At 44.6% G+C, this 20,070-nt stretch overlaps 1 protein-coding gene across 3 annotated transcripts in view; it reads left to right on the forward strand.

The window, feature by feature from the left end:
- Nucleotides 1–415: 415 nt before the first annotated feature.
- The window catches only part of LRRK1 (leucine rich repeat kinase 1), an 83,514-nt gene continuing 63,859 nt past the window's right edge, over nucleotides 416–20,070 (forward strand). For 2 of the 3 annotated variants that reach the window (XM_049811678.1, XM_049811681.1), the window contains exons 1-2: nucleotides 416–483; nucleotides 4,125–4,340. In XM_049811678.1, coding sequence (XP_049667635.1) covers nucleotides 4,274–4,340 — 67 coding nt within the window. In that variant the 5' untranslated portion in view covers nucleotides 416–483; nucleotides 4,125–4,273. Of the gene's footprint in view, nucleotides 484–4,124; nucleotides 4,341–18,103; nucleotides 18,350–20,070 lie in introns of those variants that run through there. The other variant, XM_049811679.1, reaches the window with a different exon arrangement.

The following is a 20,070-nucleotide window of genomic DNA, read 5'->3' on the forward strand; positions in this document are numbered from 1 at the left end:
CAGGCGGACACCAGTCACTGATGAGTGTGTGGGTCCTGCCTGGGGAAGGAGCCCGGGAGTGGGGCTGCCCTGTGCCCTTCCTCACGGTCTCCCTCCACGTCCCTCTCAGTGGGACGGGCTCCATGCCCAGGGCACGGTGGCGGGCAGCGGGAGAGGCCTGCCCTCGGGAGGAAGGCGAGGGGCCGTGCGAGGCCTGCGGCCCACGGCCTGTCACACTCAGCCGCCCCCGGCAAGGCGCAGCCCCCCCCCGTGGCCAGGGCCGGCCGGGGCCCCGCCAAGCGCCGGGCGGGCCCTGAGCGGGCCGGCGGGCCCGGTGGCGGAGGAGGCGCCGCGCCGCTGCCCCGCTCCTTTTCCTTCCTCCCTCCCTCCGCCTCCCGCGCCGCAGAGCGAGGCGGGCGGGCGGCCGGCCGGCGCCGGAGGAGGAGGAGGCGGCGGCGGCGGCGGCGCGGCGGCAGGGACCCCGCCAGCCCCTGGACGCAGGAGGTACCGTGGCTTTGCTGCCGCTTCGGCCTGGCCGCCCCGCGGGCACCTGTCCCGCCGTGAGGGGAGGCGGCGGGGTGGGGGGCTGCTGGGGCACGTCGGGGCTTTTCATGTGGAGAAAGGCGGGGTGGAAAGAAAGCTTTTCTTTACAAAAATAAAAGTTCGGAGGGAACTTTGTGGGGCAGCGGGCGCAGGGCGGCGGCGCTGCCTTCCTTTCCCCGGCACGGGCAGGCGTGAGAGCGGCTGCCCCGGCCCGGCTGCCCCGGCCCGGCGGGGAGAGGAAACACTCGAGACTCGCCCTAAGGAAAAACTAGGTTTTATGTAAGCGGGGCCGCGGGCAGGGCTGGGAGCTGTTCCCTCCGGACTCCACAGCCCCGACCCTGGCTGGGGGTGGCTCCCCCGGCCCTGGCGGGGGCCCTAGCGCGGCCCTCAGCCCCTTGGCTGAGCTGACGGACAAGCGGCCACCGAACAGTGACTAGAAAGGCTTAGGAGACATCCCGAATCGGGGTGTAAAGCCTTATTTCTCCTCAGCCGGCGGCTTTGGTCGGGGGAGAAAGGGGCTGGTTTAGCTGCTTTCTGTGCAGAGCTCTCCAAAGGATGAAGGATGCCTGTCCCGCCGAGCTGGGGTGTCCCCAGGCGGGCACCAGGCAGGCCGTGCCGGTTCCAGGTCTGGCTTCACCCTGCCTTGTGTGATGGCAGGGAGATCAGCCCGCAGCGCATTTCCATCCCGATGGTGTCATGGGCCTCTCTAGATCCGTGGTGATACCTATCACAGTGCTCAGCCCCAGATGGGCCTCTCGGAAACAGTAGGTGATTTGAGCAAAGAACTAAAGTTTTGGTAGGTTTCTTGTGAATCAGGAAGCGATCTCAGGCAAACCGTGGTGTTTCTGGGTGCCTTGCTGTGTTTAGGCACAATGCACGGGGTGAGACTGGATGGTCTGGCAAAGTGGAGAGGAGGTGCTAGGGATGGTACAGGCACTGTCAGAGGTGCTGGGATGCTGACAGCTGGCAGCAGCAGGTCTCAGGAGAGAAACCGGGAATGTGTGAAACGGGATGTAAATCAGCATTCAGGTGCATTCTGCATGGTCCTCCTCCTGAATGAGATTCTGACGAGCCCACAGGATCCCTCTCCCTAAATCAGATTAAAACGTGGTGTTTGCACGTGTTACAGTTGAGTGTATCTTTCTTAAGGTAAAAGCACTGTAGGGTTTTTTTAATTATATACACGAAGGTCCTGAAATAGGGAATACTGCTTACATGGGTGCTGTGTGGCAGTAATACACATGGCTGTAGCATTTAGTGTCCTACTTGCAGTTAAAGGGAACTGATTATCAAAACCCACACTATTATTTTTCCTGAAAGTTTTTTCCTTTCATTATATATGAGGAAAGTTTCAGCCTGGGGAATAAGCCGAGTAGAAAGCTGAAAGTCAGGAGTGGGATGGTTTTCAAGCCTCACTGGTCCACACTGACCCCCCATTCAGTGTTTCTTGTACAGTTGCTGTGAGTGCACACGGTGTGCCCCAGTCATACAGCAAGGAAATGCTTCAGAAACCAGCATCTGCTAAAAAGAACTAGTCTGTTGGTCTTTGCATGGGGAAGTATTTATTCTTATTGTAGCTGCTCAGTGCTTTTATAGTGAGGGTGCAGGGGAGGCAGCTGCTGGAAGCATCACATCCCCTCCGTTTTCAGAGTTAACAACCTGAACAGCTTTTGGGAGGTGTGAGAGCCGCCCTGACACCTCTGTCTGTGGTATCCCATCCACAGCGTGGCAGAGATATGGGGTCCCAGCGCAGCAGCCATGCCTGCCAGCATGGCCAAGGGAAGCTCTGCTCAGGAGCCAAGCTGACTCCGGTGGGAACTTGGCACATTCCAGGGTAGAATCCGGTCCTCCAATACCATGGCCCAGTTCACCAGTTTGTGGGCTGGATCTGGGCTTAGGGACCACCTCCATCTCAGCCTCCTGCAGCAGCCCACAGCCTCCCCTCCTTGTGTGGGTGAAAGCTGCCAAATTCAGCCTCTTACATGTGCCGAACTGCTGCTGCATTGGGGTGTGAGAGCTGCCAGGGCCTGACCTGGGAGGTGAGCTGCTGCTGCAGTGTGTGATGTGGAGGGAGGGATGGATGCTCGGCAGCTCAGGCATCTGCATCCATCTGGAGTTGTAGCCATCGTGCTGCAAAGGAGGTGTTCAGCTGTGGCGTGTGTGTGAAAGTGCTCGCATGTCGCCTGGCCCAGATCTCTCAGTCCCTATCATTATTTGCCATATGGCACCCAAATTATTTTTTCCACCTCTGAAAAACTCCAAAGAACCAAACCGCAGTCTGTGGCAGCACCCAGCACCCAGATTGCAGGGTGCAGGGGCGTACACAGTACTTGGGGTGTGAGTTTTGATTCCTGCTTCCAGGCACTGCAAAGTAAGGGTCATCAGAAGCTGAGTTTTGCTCTAAATGCACCTAAAATTCAAATATTTGCCTAGAAACAACTGATGTAGCATGCAGTGATTTTTAATGTTGTCAGCAGGTGGTTAAAACCCTATGTAGCAAGGGAGGAGCAGAAAGCTTCCTTGAGAGTGGTGATGGATCAGTGTATTTTTATATTCTCCTTGGTCTTTGATCCCAACTCAGGAAGCCAGCCAGCTCTGCTCAGGGGGAGTTAGGGATATTCTTCGGTCTTGCTGGCCAAAGTGGGAGGTGGGTTACATGCTTTGCCGAATTGGAGCCTCCAATCAAAACTTCAGCATCACACACCAGACATGAGAAAAAACTAGTAAGAGTCAAAGGTGAGGGGCACCATGTTACCTCTGAGGGGTGTTTACTGACTGAAACCAAAAACAGAGAATGAAGGAGCACTGATACTGGTTGGGCACACACTGCAAATTCACCCATAGTTTTAACCTCTGTGGAAGATGTAGTAAAAGAAAGAAAATTACAGGTATGCAGCTTTGAAGAGGTACAGAGTTGGAAATACTTCGGGAGACTGAGCTGTGCAGTTTTCTGCCGGCTAGTATGCAAGACAGTTCAGGAGAAGCCAACCTTTAAGAGCTACTAAGGGCCTGATTTGCTTCCCTGAACATGCTTGAAGAAGCCTGATGCTTCTAGGGTAGTAGAGCTCTCTAAAAGGACTGGGCAAAGGGGAAAGAAGCTGGTGTGTTTCTCTTAGCTCTCTTTTCTTTTCTACAGAGGATTGTCTCAGTAACCACATCAGTATTTTTCAGTTTCTCACAGTGGAGTCTTACAAAAGCCACAGTCTTCTTTGTGGATGGGAAAGGTTTTGAGGTTGCATTTAGGATTTTTCCAGCTGCACTGCATGGTTTCAATGCTCTGCCTTTACACTAGCTGGTGGAGAATCTGAAACTGCAGCTGTGACCCTTGCCCACCCCCCACACCCTCTGCCCAAAGACTGAGCAGCTTTGGCAGAGAAAAATTGGGAACATTATCTTTCTATAGTGGAGACGTTGTTAGTATCCTCCATTAATTCACATTACACTCTTTAAAAAGCTATTATGAAAATAATTGTATTTATGGGATGATCAGTGCATTTCTGCAAAGTAATATTTAGACAGCTGTGTTAGAGTGCAGAGGAATAAGCATCTTGCAATTTCTATACTAGAACGATTAATTTGTTTTGCTGTTTATTTTTAAACAGAGTAAATGATGTTTCTTCGGGATGGTGCTTACTAGCAGTCGCTCTACTCCTGCATTTACTTGACGGAGATCATTCAGCTTTGACAACAGTATTCAATTTTAAGTGCTGCAGAAAGTTTGTCTGTTGGATCTTCACAACTGTGACCCAGAATGTACTGGTGTGTGGGAACTGAGGAATCCGCTATTTGCAGAGAGAGCAACATGGATCCGCAAAATGGTAAATAGGAGGATTTCTTTTCTTTCCTGTTCAGATTGGGAGCAAAAGGTTTTAAGAGAACTCAGCAGCCAACTGCCACTGAGTTTTTATGAAATATTAAATATATGAAAGATCTTTGAGTGATTTGAGCCCTAATCTTTGAAAATTTAAAGTGTAGAACAAGAATTTTACTTCCAAGAAGAATGATATTGAACTGCTCAGGTGATAAGAATAGTATTTCTCTGAAGACCAATTTTCTCCAAAGGCCTACAGAATTAGTCAATATATGTATCACGTCTCACCAGTTCCTAAATATGTTTTACAAGATCTGTGCTTTTTCAGCGTGTGAATGCAAATATGTTCCCAGCCACTGATGCAGTTTGTATTCAGGGTATGAAAGCTGCTAAAATCAGAGCATCGTTTCTCAGGCTGAATAGATATTAACCTGCTCCAGTTTTACTGTCAGCTTTGATTCAGTGGCTTGCAGTGATTTATTGTTGAGCTAGATTAGAAGGTCTGCGTTTATGTAATGTAATAAATCCATAGATGGAAGTTTCTCTTTCAGAAGGGACATATGCTTCAGGTTGCTTCCTGTTAATTTTTTCCAAACATCCAAATTATTTTTGGATGATTTTTATTGCTGAAACCTAAACCTCCTAGGCACTGCTGCATTTCTCTGAGTCAAAACCCATTTATATTTCTGCATCAAGAAATAGCCTTCTGGTTATTGTATAACGGTATTCCCCCCTTGCAACAAGCAGTTCATTAGGAGGCAGCATCTGCGTTTTAAGTGTGGGATGAAGGTGTGTTTGACGCTTTGTAGTGAGTAAGCAGGCTTCAGTAGAAGCTAATGTTTTTGCAGCCTTATTTTGGATTTTATCAGCAACTATGAAGCAAAACCTGATAGTTTATTCAGAGGCTGCCTTATCTTGTTTGAAGACGTTTCTCACCAGCGTCACAGGGAGCTCTGGGAACTCTTTCCTTTCTCTGTATGTATTCTGCTTATTCTGTGATAGTGATTTTTCTGTTTGCTTTTGCTTTTGTTAATTAGAATTGTATCTTCCTATAATAATCGGGAGCATTTGGTTACTGAATGTTCTTTAAATTCTTAAATTCTATCTTCTCAGTTTTTCTCTGGAAGAAATTATCACCACTTGAATACTAAGCTATAAACCATGAGAAGAATTTTAATCTGCGCTAGTGATTCCAAGTGTTAAGAATTGCTAAATTTTTGTTCTGCAATAGTGATTTAACAAGTTTTTCTCACTTTTTAAGGATACAGTAAATAAACAAATCAGTTTATGAGTGAATAAGGAAGTGAAAAGTGAAAAAGGTTTATTTTCTACATTGTGATTTCAGTTTTTCTTCTGAGAAACTTTATTGCATGTTTCTATTATGTAAATATATTCAGTTAAACTGGTTAACTGGAAGCATACAAATCTTAGTGGTGTAACTCTTCTATACTTGCATGTCTGGGTTATTTTGTTTGATAAACAGTGTTGGAAGACTGGCAAAGGGATCCTAGGAAAGTCTAAGATCCAGGACTGCCCTGGTGGATTTGCTCTTTGTAAGCATACTGTACATGTTTAAACTCATTTTTATTTCGGGATTGTTTGAGTCCTGCCAAGAATAATTGTCATTAGCTAGCTGGTCCACTCCCTAAGTTAGCTGGTCCTTGTTCTGCATTTGGATCCTGTTACACAGCGTGAACGCAGCAATGCAGTGACTCATTCAGCCTCCACATTTGAACCTATTGTTTACGCTCATTTTTTAACAATCTAGATGCAGCCTCCTGCTTCCATTCAATGGGAACCACTGGGAAGTGGAGTGAGATCACAGATAATTTCTTTAATGCCAGTGACCTCATTAGTGCTCACAAAGCTTGGAGTCTTTTTTGTCTGGGCAGGAAGGACAGGCGTGTGAATGTGAGGGGTTTAACAAACAGCATGGTGGTGCTTGTGGCTCTGTGACGGGTCAGTTGGATCAACACGATGTTACGGCCAGCACAGTGCTGGAGGCATCTTCCATCGGGTACCGTGTGCGCCTGGTGCCTTGATCATTTGAAATCCTTAAGATTTTTAGGGCTTTTTATTCCTGACAGCTATACATTTGGCTAGGTCTTCATGTGGAGAATAGTTTCACAGTATCATTGACTCTAATTAGCAAATGTAACATGATGCAAGGGCTCACCTTACTGCCTGTGTCTCCTAAGCTATTCCTCTTGGCTGCGGCAGTGATCTTGCCTGTATCCCAGCAGGATGCCCACTTACCCTGACAGCAGGCGAGCTGTGTTTCAGAACTGGACCCTGTCTACCTTCTGGGGATGGTGCTGGGCTTGACTCAGTGATGCCAGTGAGCACCTCCTGGCCCACAGAGAGGATTTGTCACTGGAGTGCAGAATAATGCTCCATTTTGGGTGCAGTCACCATCTCCCTTGCCTCTTCAAACCCTGCTTCCCCTCTCCTAGATTTATGCATCTTGTCCTAATTAAAAGAAAGAAAGCGAGCAGAGTTACGGGGGTGGCTGCAGTCTCTCATGAAGCACGGGTTTTGTTTTTTTTTAAAACTTGGTTAAAGAGCTCTACATAATATAATGGAAGTGACATAATATAAATCTTGTAGGAAATACAATGGAAGCCCAAAGATATTACTGTATGAATGCCTAGAACCGAAGAGAGATTCATCTCCTTTCTACGGGCTGGTTAGTTTCTTTGAATCTTATGCAATTTTACAGCTACGATTTAATGAATTTCTAGGAGACAGTTCAGCAAAGATGTAGAAAAGCAATCATTGTCTTCTGAAATGTAAGGGTACTTTTGTTAAAGAGCTTATCGCTATCTTATTGAGGATTTTATTCAAAGTCACAGAGCGTTCATATGCCATTTGTGTGTGTCTTGGAGGTGGAATTGGATTATCTTTCAAACACACCATAGGGTGTCTCTTCTGTCCTGCTAAATCAAGAAATAAGCATTGTAAAGGGGTGTTATGCTGTAATGTATATAATGTTACATAATTAGGGACAATGATGCCAGTGATAATTGTTTGAAATTTTATAGTAGCTTTACAGATATTAACTAAATGAACCTTTACAACTTCTTTTGAGGCAAATCTGTTGTAAGCTGGTGACTTTCAACTGTCCAGGGAAGCACAGATAGACATGTGCAGTGTGCCTGGGAAAGAGACCTAACTATTAAAATGAGGGAGCAAACAAGTAACCAGAATATAATGACCTGAGCTGGTATTTGGAGTAGACCAGAGGCTCTTAAAGCTGTGCTTCAGAAGTGCCGTGGTGACCCTGCAGCTCACAGGACTTTATATTTTATCAGAAAGAAGCTACCCACGATGGTAGTGACCTTTGCAACCCTGTCTGTGCCGTGGCTTAGCTCAGTACTGACTCAGAGGGAAAGCTGCTGCCTGCACCACCACTTCCTGAATCGTAGAAGTCTCCAGTGCAAGTCAGAGGACCTTAACTGGAAGAGCTGAAGAGTCATTTTAACAAGAGGGACTGCTCAGGAGCTAGTGCCATTTTATATGGAAAGTTTCACAACAGATTGAATGGTGGCAGTCTGAGGTTAGCTAATAGCAAATGAAATGGCTAATTCTCCTGGGACATTGCTTTGTGCATCCAGCATCAACTCCCCTATTTGCATGAGGGCAGGACATTTGCAAATGTGGCCAAGGCCTTCGTCGTAGGGTGGCAGTTTGAGGAGGTGACAGGACCGTAGGTGGAGGGATGGAAACTTTGGCAAACTCTGCGCTTGCTCTCTGTTTTGTACTTACTGGATAACCCGAGCCTTCCAGGCTGTCAGTCTGGCAGTGTAAAATCCACTTAAAAAATAAAAGTCTACAGGAAGAACCTGTAACTTCTTTGTAGCAATAAAAACAGACAGAGCTCACCTGCTCATGGCTGTGCATGTACATAGCCTCCAGATGAGATCTTTGCTGTCGTTTCCTCATAGTTCTGCACAGTTGATTTTGTTGCCTTAAATGTGAACAGCAGGAACTTGCATTTGGTAGTGTGAATATCTTTGCTTATAAATCTTTCCTGCTGAATAGAGGAGGAAGGAAAAATCAGTGTTGGCAGCACCACTGATATCGCTTTGTTCCTCGTGAACTCACCATGTAAACCCTAAAATCTTTACATCAGCTGTGTGCATGGGACTAGGGCCAGCAGCTAGGTCTTGGGGCATGTTGTCTTAGCCCCTTCTGTGGCCTGTTGTGCTGTATAACAGGGATAAAGTACTTGCACCCTCTGTCCTGCTTTTTCCATCCACACATTACCCTGTAGTAACATTACCCTGAGTCTGCTGTGACAGCGTGGCAGTGAGAAGGACAAGGAGAGCATCTGGGAGGTGATCTGAGTGCACAGAGCACTAGAGACCTGCAAAGTGTGTTGGTTGCTTGAAGTTCTATATACTCAGACTAAATGAGCCTTGAAGGTCTTCTGTTTTTCTTCCTGCTCGTTAAGCTGTGAGTTAATTTGAGTTCAAACAGCAAATTGAAAGTATTCCTACAAGCAAAAAAACCCCGGGTATCTTATGTGAGTTAGTCTTACTGCATAATGTCCTGCAGAAGGAGAAGTAGGAAATGCTAGGCAGGAATAGGAAGTACACTAGTAAAGCAGTAATAGGCTTGTATTTTTAAACATATTCAAATACCTACTTCATACAGAAGTGGTACAATCTCACATGGGGCCAAAAGCTAATGTGGAAGGCTGGTCTGCAACAAAAATGCATGTGGTTAAGCCTGCTCTCCTGTACAGACTGTAGCAGAGCCGCATGTTGCACCATCTCACAGAACCCAGCCTGGATTTCCAAAAAGAGCAGTGAATACTGGGGCATTTACGATTAGGTGCCTAATTTAAGACACTCTGAGCTGGTTTTCAGAGTCTGGGTACTAAGCACTGCTCTTCAGACATAAACTTAGAAGATGTCCCTTGTATTTTGAAACAGAGGCATTTGCCTTTGAAAACTTCTAGTCCGTGTGGGAAGTAGGAGTTTGGGTTGTGGGTGCTGTGTCCTTCTGGGGTCAAGAAGGTATAAAGGAGCACTTAGGTCTTAGTAGTGGCAGGACCAGCTTTTTCCCGATAAACACCATCAAAGCCAGTGTGCTCTTGAACTTGAGGGCTGTAGCAAGGAGGGCAGAGCTGCTGGGAGTGCCAGCGGTGCAGTGCAGACCTTGGGTAGCTAATTGAGCAGAGAGTCCAACCTGAGAGCCAGTTTGATTTACAGGCAGTAGTAAAACATTGATCTTTATCTGAGCTGTATCTGATATTATCTGCTGCTATACAGCTTTATTTCTTTATTTTTTCACCTTTCAGTTAAAATGTGTTTGTGGTGTATTACATTAAAATGTAACTTATGACAACTCTATCAAGAAGCCTAGAAAAAAACAAAGATAAGGTGGTACAGAAAATCCTTTGCCCTTAGAACCTATACACAGGGACTCCTTAACAACGTTAGTAATGTGTGATTATAAGGTAGCTGTCAGGTGAGGGTCCACATTGTGGTGACAGAACCGTTGTCCTCCATTTCAGTGGGAAAAAGCAATTGATAGTGTTCACACCAACTCAGTCTTTACCAGGTCTGTAATTGATTTATTGTTTTGTCAGTGATGTTGCAGGCGATTTTATACTTGCATTAAAGAAAGTGCTATGAATATTATTTTTTTATCGTCTCCAAAGCCTATGGGGGCCTTATCCAAAACCAATTAAAGTTTTTGCACTGACATAACAGGCTTGGGATCAGATCTTCAGGGATCCTTACAGCATTAAGTCTGCGGTTTGTTTGTTTTTCATTTCTCTGATCGATAAAGGGGCTGCGAGAGCTTCTGCTTGGCAGAAGGCAGCTAACTGGGAGGAAATGTTTGCATTGCAGATGAGGGCGTCGGGTATAGATTTTATACCATACAGCTCCTAGTCTGCTGTATAGGTGAAGTCTGTCTCTTAATAGGTTCTGTTTCAGATTTTCCATCAAGTTAGGCTGATATTTAATTCCTTTCCTTAATCCAAGTCTGTGTGCTCATTAGTGGGTCAGGAATTGCTTATTTGCATGATTATGTATCACCACAGCAGCAGCCCTTTTATGTAAGCTGCTGATAGTTTCACAACAGAAGTGTGTCCATGCTTTCAATTTGTGCCTTGCTCTTACTTAGAGGGAGGACTTATAAAAGAAGTCTTTTAAGTATTAGGGAAGGCCCTCAACCTTCAAAAAAGCAGGCAGAGGTGCTCTGGTGCTTGCCAGTTTCTGGTTTAAAGAAAAAAGTGTGCTTTCAGAAATTACAAACTGCCCTTAAAACACGTACAGCTACATGCAGGCAAACTCGGTGAGTCTGATCATGAATCTGAAATGGAGTCAGCAAGGACATATTCAGACCATGTTAAAAAATATAACAGTTGAAAAAGATTCCCATTGAACAGTAGTGAAGTAGCTACAGTAAAATCTTCGGGGTTATGCTGCAGTTTTTGCAAATACTCTGTCCCTCCCAGTACGATATTTAGCCACCCTGTGTGTGTTGGGAGACAGGGTGAAACCCAGTGATGTCTTTGTAGATTGTGTATTTTTTGCAGGGACATGTGTACCTGCTGGTGGAGGTGCCTAGACAGCCTTTCCTAGCCTGAGCTTTCCTGGTATGGGTACTTGCAGTGGTGGGATGTGTTGCTCCAGACAGGCTGGAGGGTCTGCCACGGAGCTGCAGAGCCGTGGGAAATCTGGTGCAGGTCCTGTCTTTTTTGGCTCACCCTCTCCAGTTGGGGAGGGCGGCAGATCTGTGGTGAGCTTCAGGAACTTCTCGGTCACAAAGACAAGCCCCATGTTGTATCACCCAAGGATGAGGGAAAGGGTCAGTCTGCTACAGGAAGGGCACGAGGAAGGTGAAGGGTGAAAGGAGCAGGGTGGGGTTAGGAGCTGGAGGAGCAGCTTAATTCCGTTTCTAATAGTCAATGTGTGGCTTCCAAGCATAAAGGTTGGCATTTTGGATACTGCTGGAGGAAGCTCAGTCCTAGGCTGTCCACAACGCCTTTTCTGTGCATAGTTGAAAATCATGGAAAACTAGCGAACCAAAGCAGTGATTCAAACAAGAAGTCTGGATAAATTTAGCTCAAATATTCTTGGTATGTTTGTGGTTGCTGTGGAAGTTACATCACTGCTTGTTTTAATGATCAGAATATCGCTTGGAAAACTGGCATGGCTACCCGAGAAGAGCTCAAAATGAAATCTATTAAAAGCATGCATGTCTTTGGAATTGCTTCACCTGCAGTTAGTTGGTTTTGGGGTTATTTGTTTCATTCCCATCTTGGTTAAGGAGTATTTTGACTAGAGGTTATTGCTGCTTAATTGAAAAGCCACAAGGTTTAGAACTGATGCACTCTGCAGTGTGATTATCTACTTTATATAAAAATTCTGTCTGGGGAGTAAGATTCAAAAAGAGTGCTGGTAATTGCTGAATACAAGACCTCCTCCAGAATCTGCCTGCATCTCTTTCTGTCTTGCACATCAAAGAGCCTTTGAAAATGCTTTTATTTTTACATCAAACAGGAGCATTCTTTTTTTTTTTTTTTTTTTTTTTGGTAACACTAATGGACAAGATCCCTTTTCAGATCTCAAATGTAGCTTCAATAAAAGGTCTAGCTCCTTAAGTGGGCTTGTTATCATGGTCACAGTTCTCTGATGTTTTGCACCTCGGACCTTTCACACGATAGCAGGGTGGAAATAAAGGCTATCAAATCAAAGTCATTTGCATGGATTGGACCAGGTTCTCAGATGCAGTGGATCAGAGTTCATCATAGGTCGTTGGGAAGGGGGTGAAACGTGCCTCACCTAATTTTGCCATCTCTGCCTTGGAGCAGCCATCTAAAAATGCTGTGGGCTGAAGCAGGTTCACAGCATGTACCTTCATAGCATCCTCCCAGGCAGAGTCTTTGTCCTCCCTCCACTGAAATGAATGCTGATATTCCCAGACATCAGGAAGACAAAAGGGAAGTACCTCCCCATTCCCCCTCTCTGCAAAGGCAGCCACTTCTGCCGCTTGTAGGCTTTGTCACAAGTGAGGGAAGGTTTTGTTGGTTGTTTTTTTTTGTAGCCCCCGTTAAAGCTTTGGCAGCACATCACTACACAGCCTGATTCGGGACCAGCACTGTCTTGGCTGACAGCAGCGGTCTTTTCATCAGGCTTTCTCTTCTGCTCCAGACACAGCTGTTAAGGTTATCTTCTGTCTGAGATATGCTGTCCTAGAAACCGGCATCTCGGAGGATCTGCTTCTACTCTCATGGAAGCTGGTGGAGTTCAGTAGAAGCTGGAGTGGAGCCTTGCTTTCTCCACTGTTTTGTTTTTGGTTTTGTTTTTTTTTCTTTTCCAGACTGTCATATTCATCTCTTTCCTCTGATGCTCTTCCCAGCTTTGCACTTCTCTTGGCTCTGCTGTTGCCAAATTGCCCATTCAACTCTTTTGATGCCAACCATATCCAATGATTGCATTTCCTTTTCCTCTGCATGCAACACTTTTACCTAAAACTAATCTAGAGTTGTTGTTGTGTTGGTAGTAAACAAGAAGTGAGGATAGCAAAGAGTAAGGTATTTTATTAGGCTAGCAGACACAGTTAACGAAACACATTGAAATGTGCCTAACAAGTACTAAGCTTGGATTTTGCTGCATGGGGTGTTTACCCCCTCAAATGTCTTGAAAGACTTCTTCCCTTAGATGTGTCTGCTTTCTCCTAGATCTGTCAGTTTGTTTGATAAAAGGTATTCTCCCTTACAAACTTACCTCGAAGTAGCCTCTGAAACGGTTGTTGTGTCAAGTGTTACAGCTGTTAGTGCTTGGTAGCTGGGTTAACTTCTGCATGTGCGTAACGTGGGAACACAGGCCGTAGGACTGGAAGGGGTGCGTGGGTCAGTGTCTTGGTTTCACATGCCTAAACCTCATGCAAGACCTGTTTTAAGCAAGTTGACTTGTCTGTTGCTTCTGCTTTTTCAAGAAGACTATTCCAAAGCCTCATTTCTCCAATGTTTTAAAGTTTCTTCTAATTGGCAGCCAAAATGTATTCATACCCTGTACATAAATAGCTCTTCTCCTTCCCTGGTGTCTCCCTCTGGATGTATTTATAGACAGTACTCCCATCCCTGTCCAGCCTTCATTTTTCTAGACTCAACAAGCCAAGCTCTTTTCATCTGTAGTCTTGTAATTAGAGTGTCCATTTCTTCGATTCATCTTCTCCACATCTTCCAGACTGTCTTAATCTTCCTTGAACATGACAAACTGGAGTCGTGCAAGGTATTTTACGTATCTTTTTAATGTTGCTTTCCCTTTTTTCCTCCTCTCAGGACAGCCTTTCCAAAGTCTTGATATGTCCAAGTTCCGTAAGAAACCTGCTGTGCTCCTTGGGGAAGGGAGGAGGGACACTGGTGGCCATGAAGGTGACAGGAGATACTCAGGACCCCTGCCATGTGATGGAGGGATGGAGAACTGGGCTTGCTGCTGTGGGCCAAGGGGACCTGATGGAGCAGCTATGAGCTTCAACCTACCACTTTCATCAGCTTTCTCTGAAAGCCCTGCTGGGGCTTGTCTTTCCTGGTGGTATCCATGGAGTTTCATGGGGCTGGAGAGACAGATGTTGGCTGCTTCTGTGCTATTATTTTTGAGCAGCAGTTGGGTTGGAGAGTTGTAAATAGGTTTTTGGTTTAGGAGGGTGTTTACCTCTGTTATTAAAGTGAAACATAAGCTTAGGAGCTGCTTTTCTCAACTCAGACAGCTGTGGAATTGCTGGATGTGTCTTTGGCGGAGCCGGTAGAGGACTCGGACTCAGAAGAGACCTGAGCAGAGACCTTGGGCCCGTCCTCCCCTCAAACACACACAGGGAGTCCCTCCCTAAACTCTTCCAGATGTAGCCTCTCACAGCTGGGGCTAAAAGCCTTTTCTTCTTTCTAAAGATAGCTTTAAATATACGTCTAAGGAGGATGTAGCAGAAGGGGGCTGGCCATGACTTGGTGCTTCCCCAATGTGAATAATTAATGACCTTTTTTTTTTTAGAAGAATGTTGAGCAAATTATTTCTTTGAAAGAGATAAAACATTGATGCATGGAATTTTTTCCCTTCTGATGAAAGCTTAAACACTAGGGGAAAAAAAGTTTCAAAAGAAACCAAAGTTAGACATTAAATTTTATTTTATGAAGTTTCAAATTAATTCAAATCTTGGTTTGGTTTCATGGCTATAATATTTGATTCAGTTGGACAAGAATGGTCTCACTAGAGACACCTTTCATCATTTAATAATCCTCTCTTTCCAGCTATGCCTGGAAACGAACACAAAGAAAATCCAAAAGTGTAGTCATACTTCTGAGTGCTTAATGTATATCTTCCAATTTAAAATTTGGAAAGCAAGAGTGGCATAGCTGGCCTTGCATGCAAAGGCATATTTCTGAATGATTCAAGCTGTAGGATTGCAACCAAATGACTGAGGCCAAAGGACAAAAATAGAAACTTTCACTTAGAGCTGAGTCATTTGTATTTTCAAGACAGCAAATGGCTCTCTAGCCATTTCGAGCTCTCTCAGCTCCCTCAATCTCTTTCCCTTGAGGGTGGAAATTAACATCATCAGTGTTCTCTGTGGTCTTTGCTGATCCTTTGTACCCCAAAGAGGGCAGTACGTGAGGGATGCGGGGCATCCCCTATCACTGCAAGAGCCAGCATTTGTCCTGTGCTTGCCGGAGGTCATCCCCATCCCTTTCCTTCCTTGCCCAAAGGCTACTAGTGTGTCTGCCAGGGATGATGGTGCCTTCACAAGACAATCTGACCACTGAGACATGTGTTATGGCCACTGATGCTTTGAATGCTTCTACAGATCGCAAGGGTGAATGTGTGCACGTGAAGCTGCTTAGGCCTGACACTTGTACTCAGGGGAGAGAGTAAAACCATCACTGTCATCAACAACGGCCCAGTTTGTTGTGCTAGTAAGCTGGGGATGGCAGGATTAGCAAAGGGCTGCCTGCTTGTGTTTGGTACCCAGCCACTTGGTGAAAAGTCGGAAGGAGAAGAGAGAGGAGGAGGAGGAGGAGGAGGAGGAGGCAGCAGCCCCATGTTTGCTGTCAGCTGCTGCCATTTGTTTGGGATGTGGAGGTTGTCTTGGTGTTGCCTGTTGCTGCTAAGGAAGCTTTATAAACAGAGAGGGTGAAACAAGAGGTGGATTGTGGAGCAATGGGAGCCTTCCATGCTGGTATGCACAGCCAGATGGGGATTTGTGTAGAGTTTATCAGTACACAGTATGCAGCCCCCAGAGCCCAGGTGGGAGGAAGGGGTGCCCAGTCATGGTGCTGATGAGCTGCCTCCGCTCTGACTCTGCGGTGAGGATTGCAGTCCTGCTGCCCCTCTTCCAGTTGTGTAGCCAAGGGCAGTGGAAGTGGTGCATGCACTTTAAAAACAGCCTGTGGGCAGCATGGTGTCTGAGGTAGAGCTGTCCACCTGCAGAGCACAAGAGAAGAGACGTGTCACGGGATGTCACATGCAGTAGCCCTTGTTCCTTTTCCCTGGATAGCTGCAGGTATCATTAGTGACCCCAAAGCTACCTTGTGCTTTCCAGTGTGATTTCCCTGCTGGTTTTCTGGGTTTGCTCTGATGGTCATATTCCAGTGTGTATTTCTTTGTGCTCTCTCTAAGTTCATTGCCTTGTAATGGCTTTGCATAGCCTCTTTTGTATTTCAGCAAAATAGGAGTAACCAGCTCAGTTTCATTTGAACTTCTTGGGCAATGCAAGTAATTTCCAGACTCCCAGGGGTCTGGGAGGCACACACACAAATGCAGGAGCCTGCTCAGATCTGGTAGAGCTTTTCAGCTCCAGCTTAGTGCTGACTGTGACAGACAAACAGCCAGCCAGCTAACTTCACACGGCCAGTCTGGCACCTGCGATACTGCCCACTAAAGACTGCTGGGTCTCAGTGTTTCTAGTATTTGAGGCTTTTCTGTCCCCTCTTCCCCCATTATCCTGAATGATAGAGAAACGATTGTGTAAGTGTGGAGCTAAAGCCTTTGGAAGCGTCTGTTTTTTGTAATTCAGTTCTGGAGCCCCTTAAAAAGGCAGGAGTCCAGAGCATTTTTCCATCAGGACTTAGTATTTTTTCCTTTCAGGTTTGCATTAGCAAATGTTTTTTTCCTTGCAGGTTAAGAGTGTTTCTAAATAGAAAATTTCCAATGGCTCTAGTGATAATTGGTCACTTTGCATGGCTGTACCTAAAATTGTCAGCATGTCCTTTACAAGATCCTGTGTGCTTGCTGGAAAATGTTTAACGCAGATCAGCACTTTGCATGCGTGATACTGGCATGTAAACAGTTTAAAAATAATTCCAGATTATGCAATAATAGTGAAAAAGATCCCTTCAGTACTGGATTTTTGTCTTTGAAGCATTCTTCTGTGTTTCAGATCTGGTCTTTTGTAGGATTATAAGTTTCCTTTTGTGGCAGTAAGCATTGATTACAAGCTATGTTGTAGATGTGAGTGTCTTTTATACTCAATACACCATCTTTTCCACTGCCTTGGCAAGCAGGTCTTAATGTAGAGTCACTCCTTTAATTAGATGAAATAATGGATGTTTGGGTGAAATGGAACCACAAAAAATAGGCAGAAAAAATGTGTGGAGGGTTCCCACTTTCCTGAGGAGCTGTCATCTCTTGCTTGTTGTGAAGAGGTAGTAGTCAGGGTCAGAGGGATATGGCCCAATTCTGGTGTGGTCTCTCCAGTGGGGATGCTGAATTTCCTAGAGAAACCATCCTGTTATCTCTCGATTGGATTTACTATAACTTTCTCTCCTTGTCTTCTCACAGCGGGGTTTGTAATTGGTTCTGACTAGTTTTGAATCCTGCTAGTGACATTTTATAGCGGAATTGGTTGAGCCATGTGGATTTTGCCTAAATCTGAGAACAAGGTGAAATAGATTATAGACTTCTTGCTCCATGACCCTCCTTTGGTTCTGGGTTAGGTCCTGGCTATGGGGCTATATGGACTGAGGGCATGTGGGCACGCGGGGGAAACAGCTTCCCTCCTGGGGACAGACCTTGGCCTGTGATTGTATCTTTTAAGAAATGAATGAATGAAATGAATGAATGAAATCTTTTAACTTTTTTAAACAACAAATGAAACCTTGTTTTGAAGTGTCAGCTAATTAGAGAAGGAACACAAAAGATCTCTTTGTTTCATGAAGCATTTTGATTGACTTTGGACTGATTTTAAAATGTATGCTTTTTTTTTTTTTAATTAAAGAACCCAGGGTTTTGTTTTTTCTTCCTGATTTGGGATGGGGATTATTTTTCAGTATCTCAAAGATTTCTATAGGATTGAAAATTTTTTCTTACCCATCCAAGTGGGAAGCGCAATGTAGGACAGATCCATCATCCTTTGAAATCACTGGAGGCTTCACGTTGGCTGTTGTTCAGTTTATTAATCTGAAGTTTTTCAAAGCAATAGAAGATGCATGAGTCTGTTACTGAGACTCAGAAATAACATGGCTTTCCATTAATTTTGCAAACCAGCTTGCCAGAGCTTCTGTAGAGTAGTTTTGAAAAATATTCAGCAGTGCTCGTGAGTTTTTAAGCAGTTGGGGGGATTGGCTTTCAATATTCAGCATCTTTTGAACCTCTTCTCTGTCCCATTTTTTGTTTGCTCGGTGGCAGCACTCAGAAGTCAAAATGGCAAAAGATTAAGCTGGTAAAGGTTAGCTGTAGCCATCTGGTGCTGTTGAGGAATTAATGTCTGAGCACAGCCCAGAGAGACGGCCTCCCTGCCCACCCCCATCCCCAGATCCTCTCTGAACCAGAGGCTTGGATTTCGCTGTAATGGGTCATGGAGTTGAAAATAACTGTCAAGGCTAAAATGTAGTAGTTAATTCAGACGAAGAAGCAGGCAGCAAGCTAAAAGACATTACATCCAGAGCTGCTTGTGCTGAAAGAATTAACAGCTTAATTGAGCATCGCTGAATGGGATGCTGTGTTGAAGTCATCATCTTGATTTGCTCCTGTCTCTGGAAATACCTGCACATATTATGACAAGGTCAGTAGCAGTTTTAAAGTTTTATTATGATTGTAATTCTGTTTTGGAGTAAGTTGGCTTCCTGCCCTATTTTATCCTGTGTTAAGCATCTCATTTATATCTTTCTCTGCTAAATAAAAATATCCTAGGTGGTTGCCAAAGAATTCTTGCCTTATCAAAGGGACTAATGTAGCACTTAAAACTCTGTGAGTTTATGTGTAGAGACAGGAATGCAGTGATTTGGGGTATAAAGCATCTATACAGTGTGCTGTTTTGTTATGCAGTTGTTTGCTGATTCATAGCATTGACCTGCAAACCCTCACCTTTTTACTGGTAATGGCATACTGTCAACTTAGAAACTTTAGGTCTTTTTTTTTCACCTGCTGTAATAACAAGGTCTGATACATGGTGTCGATACATGATGTCAATACATGTATCTCTGAAATTCTCATGGTACCCTTTATTATTAATAAGACTTACTTTGGGTTGGTTTTTTTTTTTCTGTGCTGGGTCAGCAGTCTGTTGCAATTTAAAAGTGATAGTCTCATAACCTTTGAATGGCAATAAAACAACACTGTTTTTTTTATTTATAACCTCTCTTTCCATTGGAATACTTTTTAAAGAAAATTAGTCTTGCCCCTAGCTTTTGTAAAAGGTTGTAAGGGCAAAGCCAAACTTAAAAGGTACTTCCAAAGTATAAAACATTGACACCAAGAGTGGGAAATATTTCCAAAGTTAGTTGCTTTGATACAAGCTGTTAAGTGGTGTGAGGAATAGATGAAGGGTGCATTTTTAGTGTTGGCTAGGGGGTAAACCCCATGGCCTTATTTTCATTAACATTCAAACGTGTTAGAGAAATGAAGCCACACCATACCACCTCAGTTCAAATAGGCTTCATTTATTTGCTTTCCTGTTGCAAGCTCAGAAGAGGGGTGCTGATTTGGGGCAGTGGTTTTAGAGGAACCTGTGCCAATACAACTCTGTCCCAGATCTGTGTGCAATAAAGCAAAAACTAAAGGAAATCACAATGGGTGTGTAAGAGTTTCTGGAGTTTCTAGTAGCCTTTTATTACAGGGATATCCAAGAAGTTCTGCTACAATATTATAACTAGCTATGCTGTTTTGCATATAGCAATGTGCATTGTCAAACAGTAATGTAGACCCTGTTGTGCAAAGTACAGAAGCCAGTTCCTAAAATCCATACAGTCTAAGAATTAAAAGCAATTTGTTACATTCAGGCTTAAATGCTCAGCATGTTGCATGATAAAGTCCAAAAGTAGAGGTTCCGTATTACTCAATTTCAGTATTACTCTCATGTCATGTTGTTCAAGGCTACATGCAAGTGAGGTGACCCTATTATGAAAGGCACAAAGAGCTCAGGTAAAGAGCATGAGATTTGTGGGGTTAAAACCATAGGCAGAATTTCTTTGGATTTCAGCCCAGATTTTTGCTAAAAATGGCTGATGCATGTATTGGCAAAACTTTATTTCCAGCCTGCATGAATGCCAGTGCTGATGATAGTAAAGTCATGCATCTTGTAGAAATAAAACAGTCTTTAGTCAGTAGAATGTAATTTTCCTCATTTTTTTTTTCCTACTGGTGAGTATAAATTAAGTTTATAAAACATGCTGTTTCTTATTTTCCTTTGTAATTCAGAAGTCAGTATATCATTTACTAAGTCACCAGGAAGTCTTCTATGAATTGGGTAATTTGGTTGGTGAGATGCTTAGCTTTGCAATGGAT

The sequence above is a fragment of the Accipiter gentilis genome, chromosome 10 (genome assembly GCF_929443795.1).
Source record: "Accipiter gentilis chromosome 10, bAccGen1.1, whole genome shotgun sequence".
Taxonomy (NCBI): Eukaryota; Metazoa; Chordata; class Aves; order Accipitriformes; family Accipitridae; genus Astur; species Astur gentilis.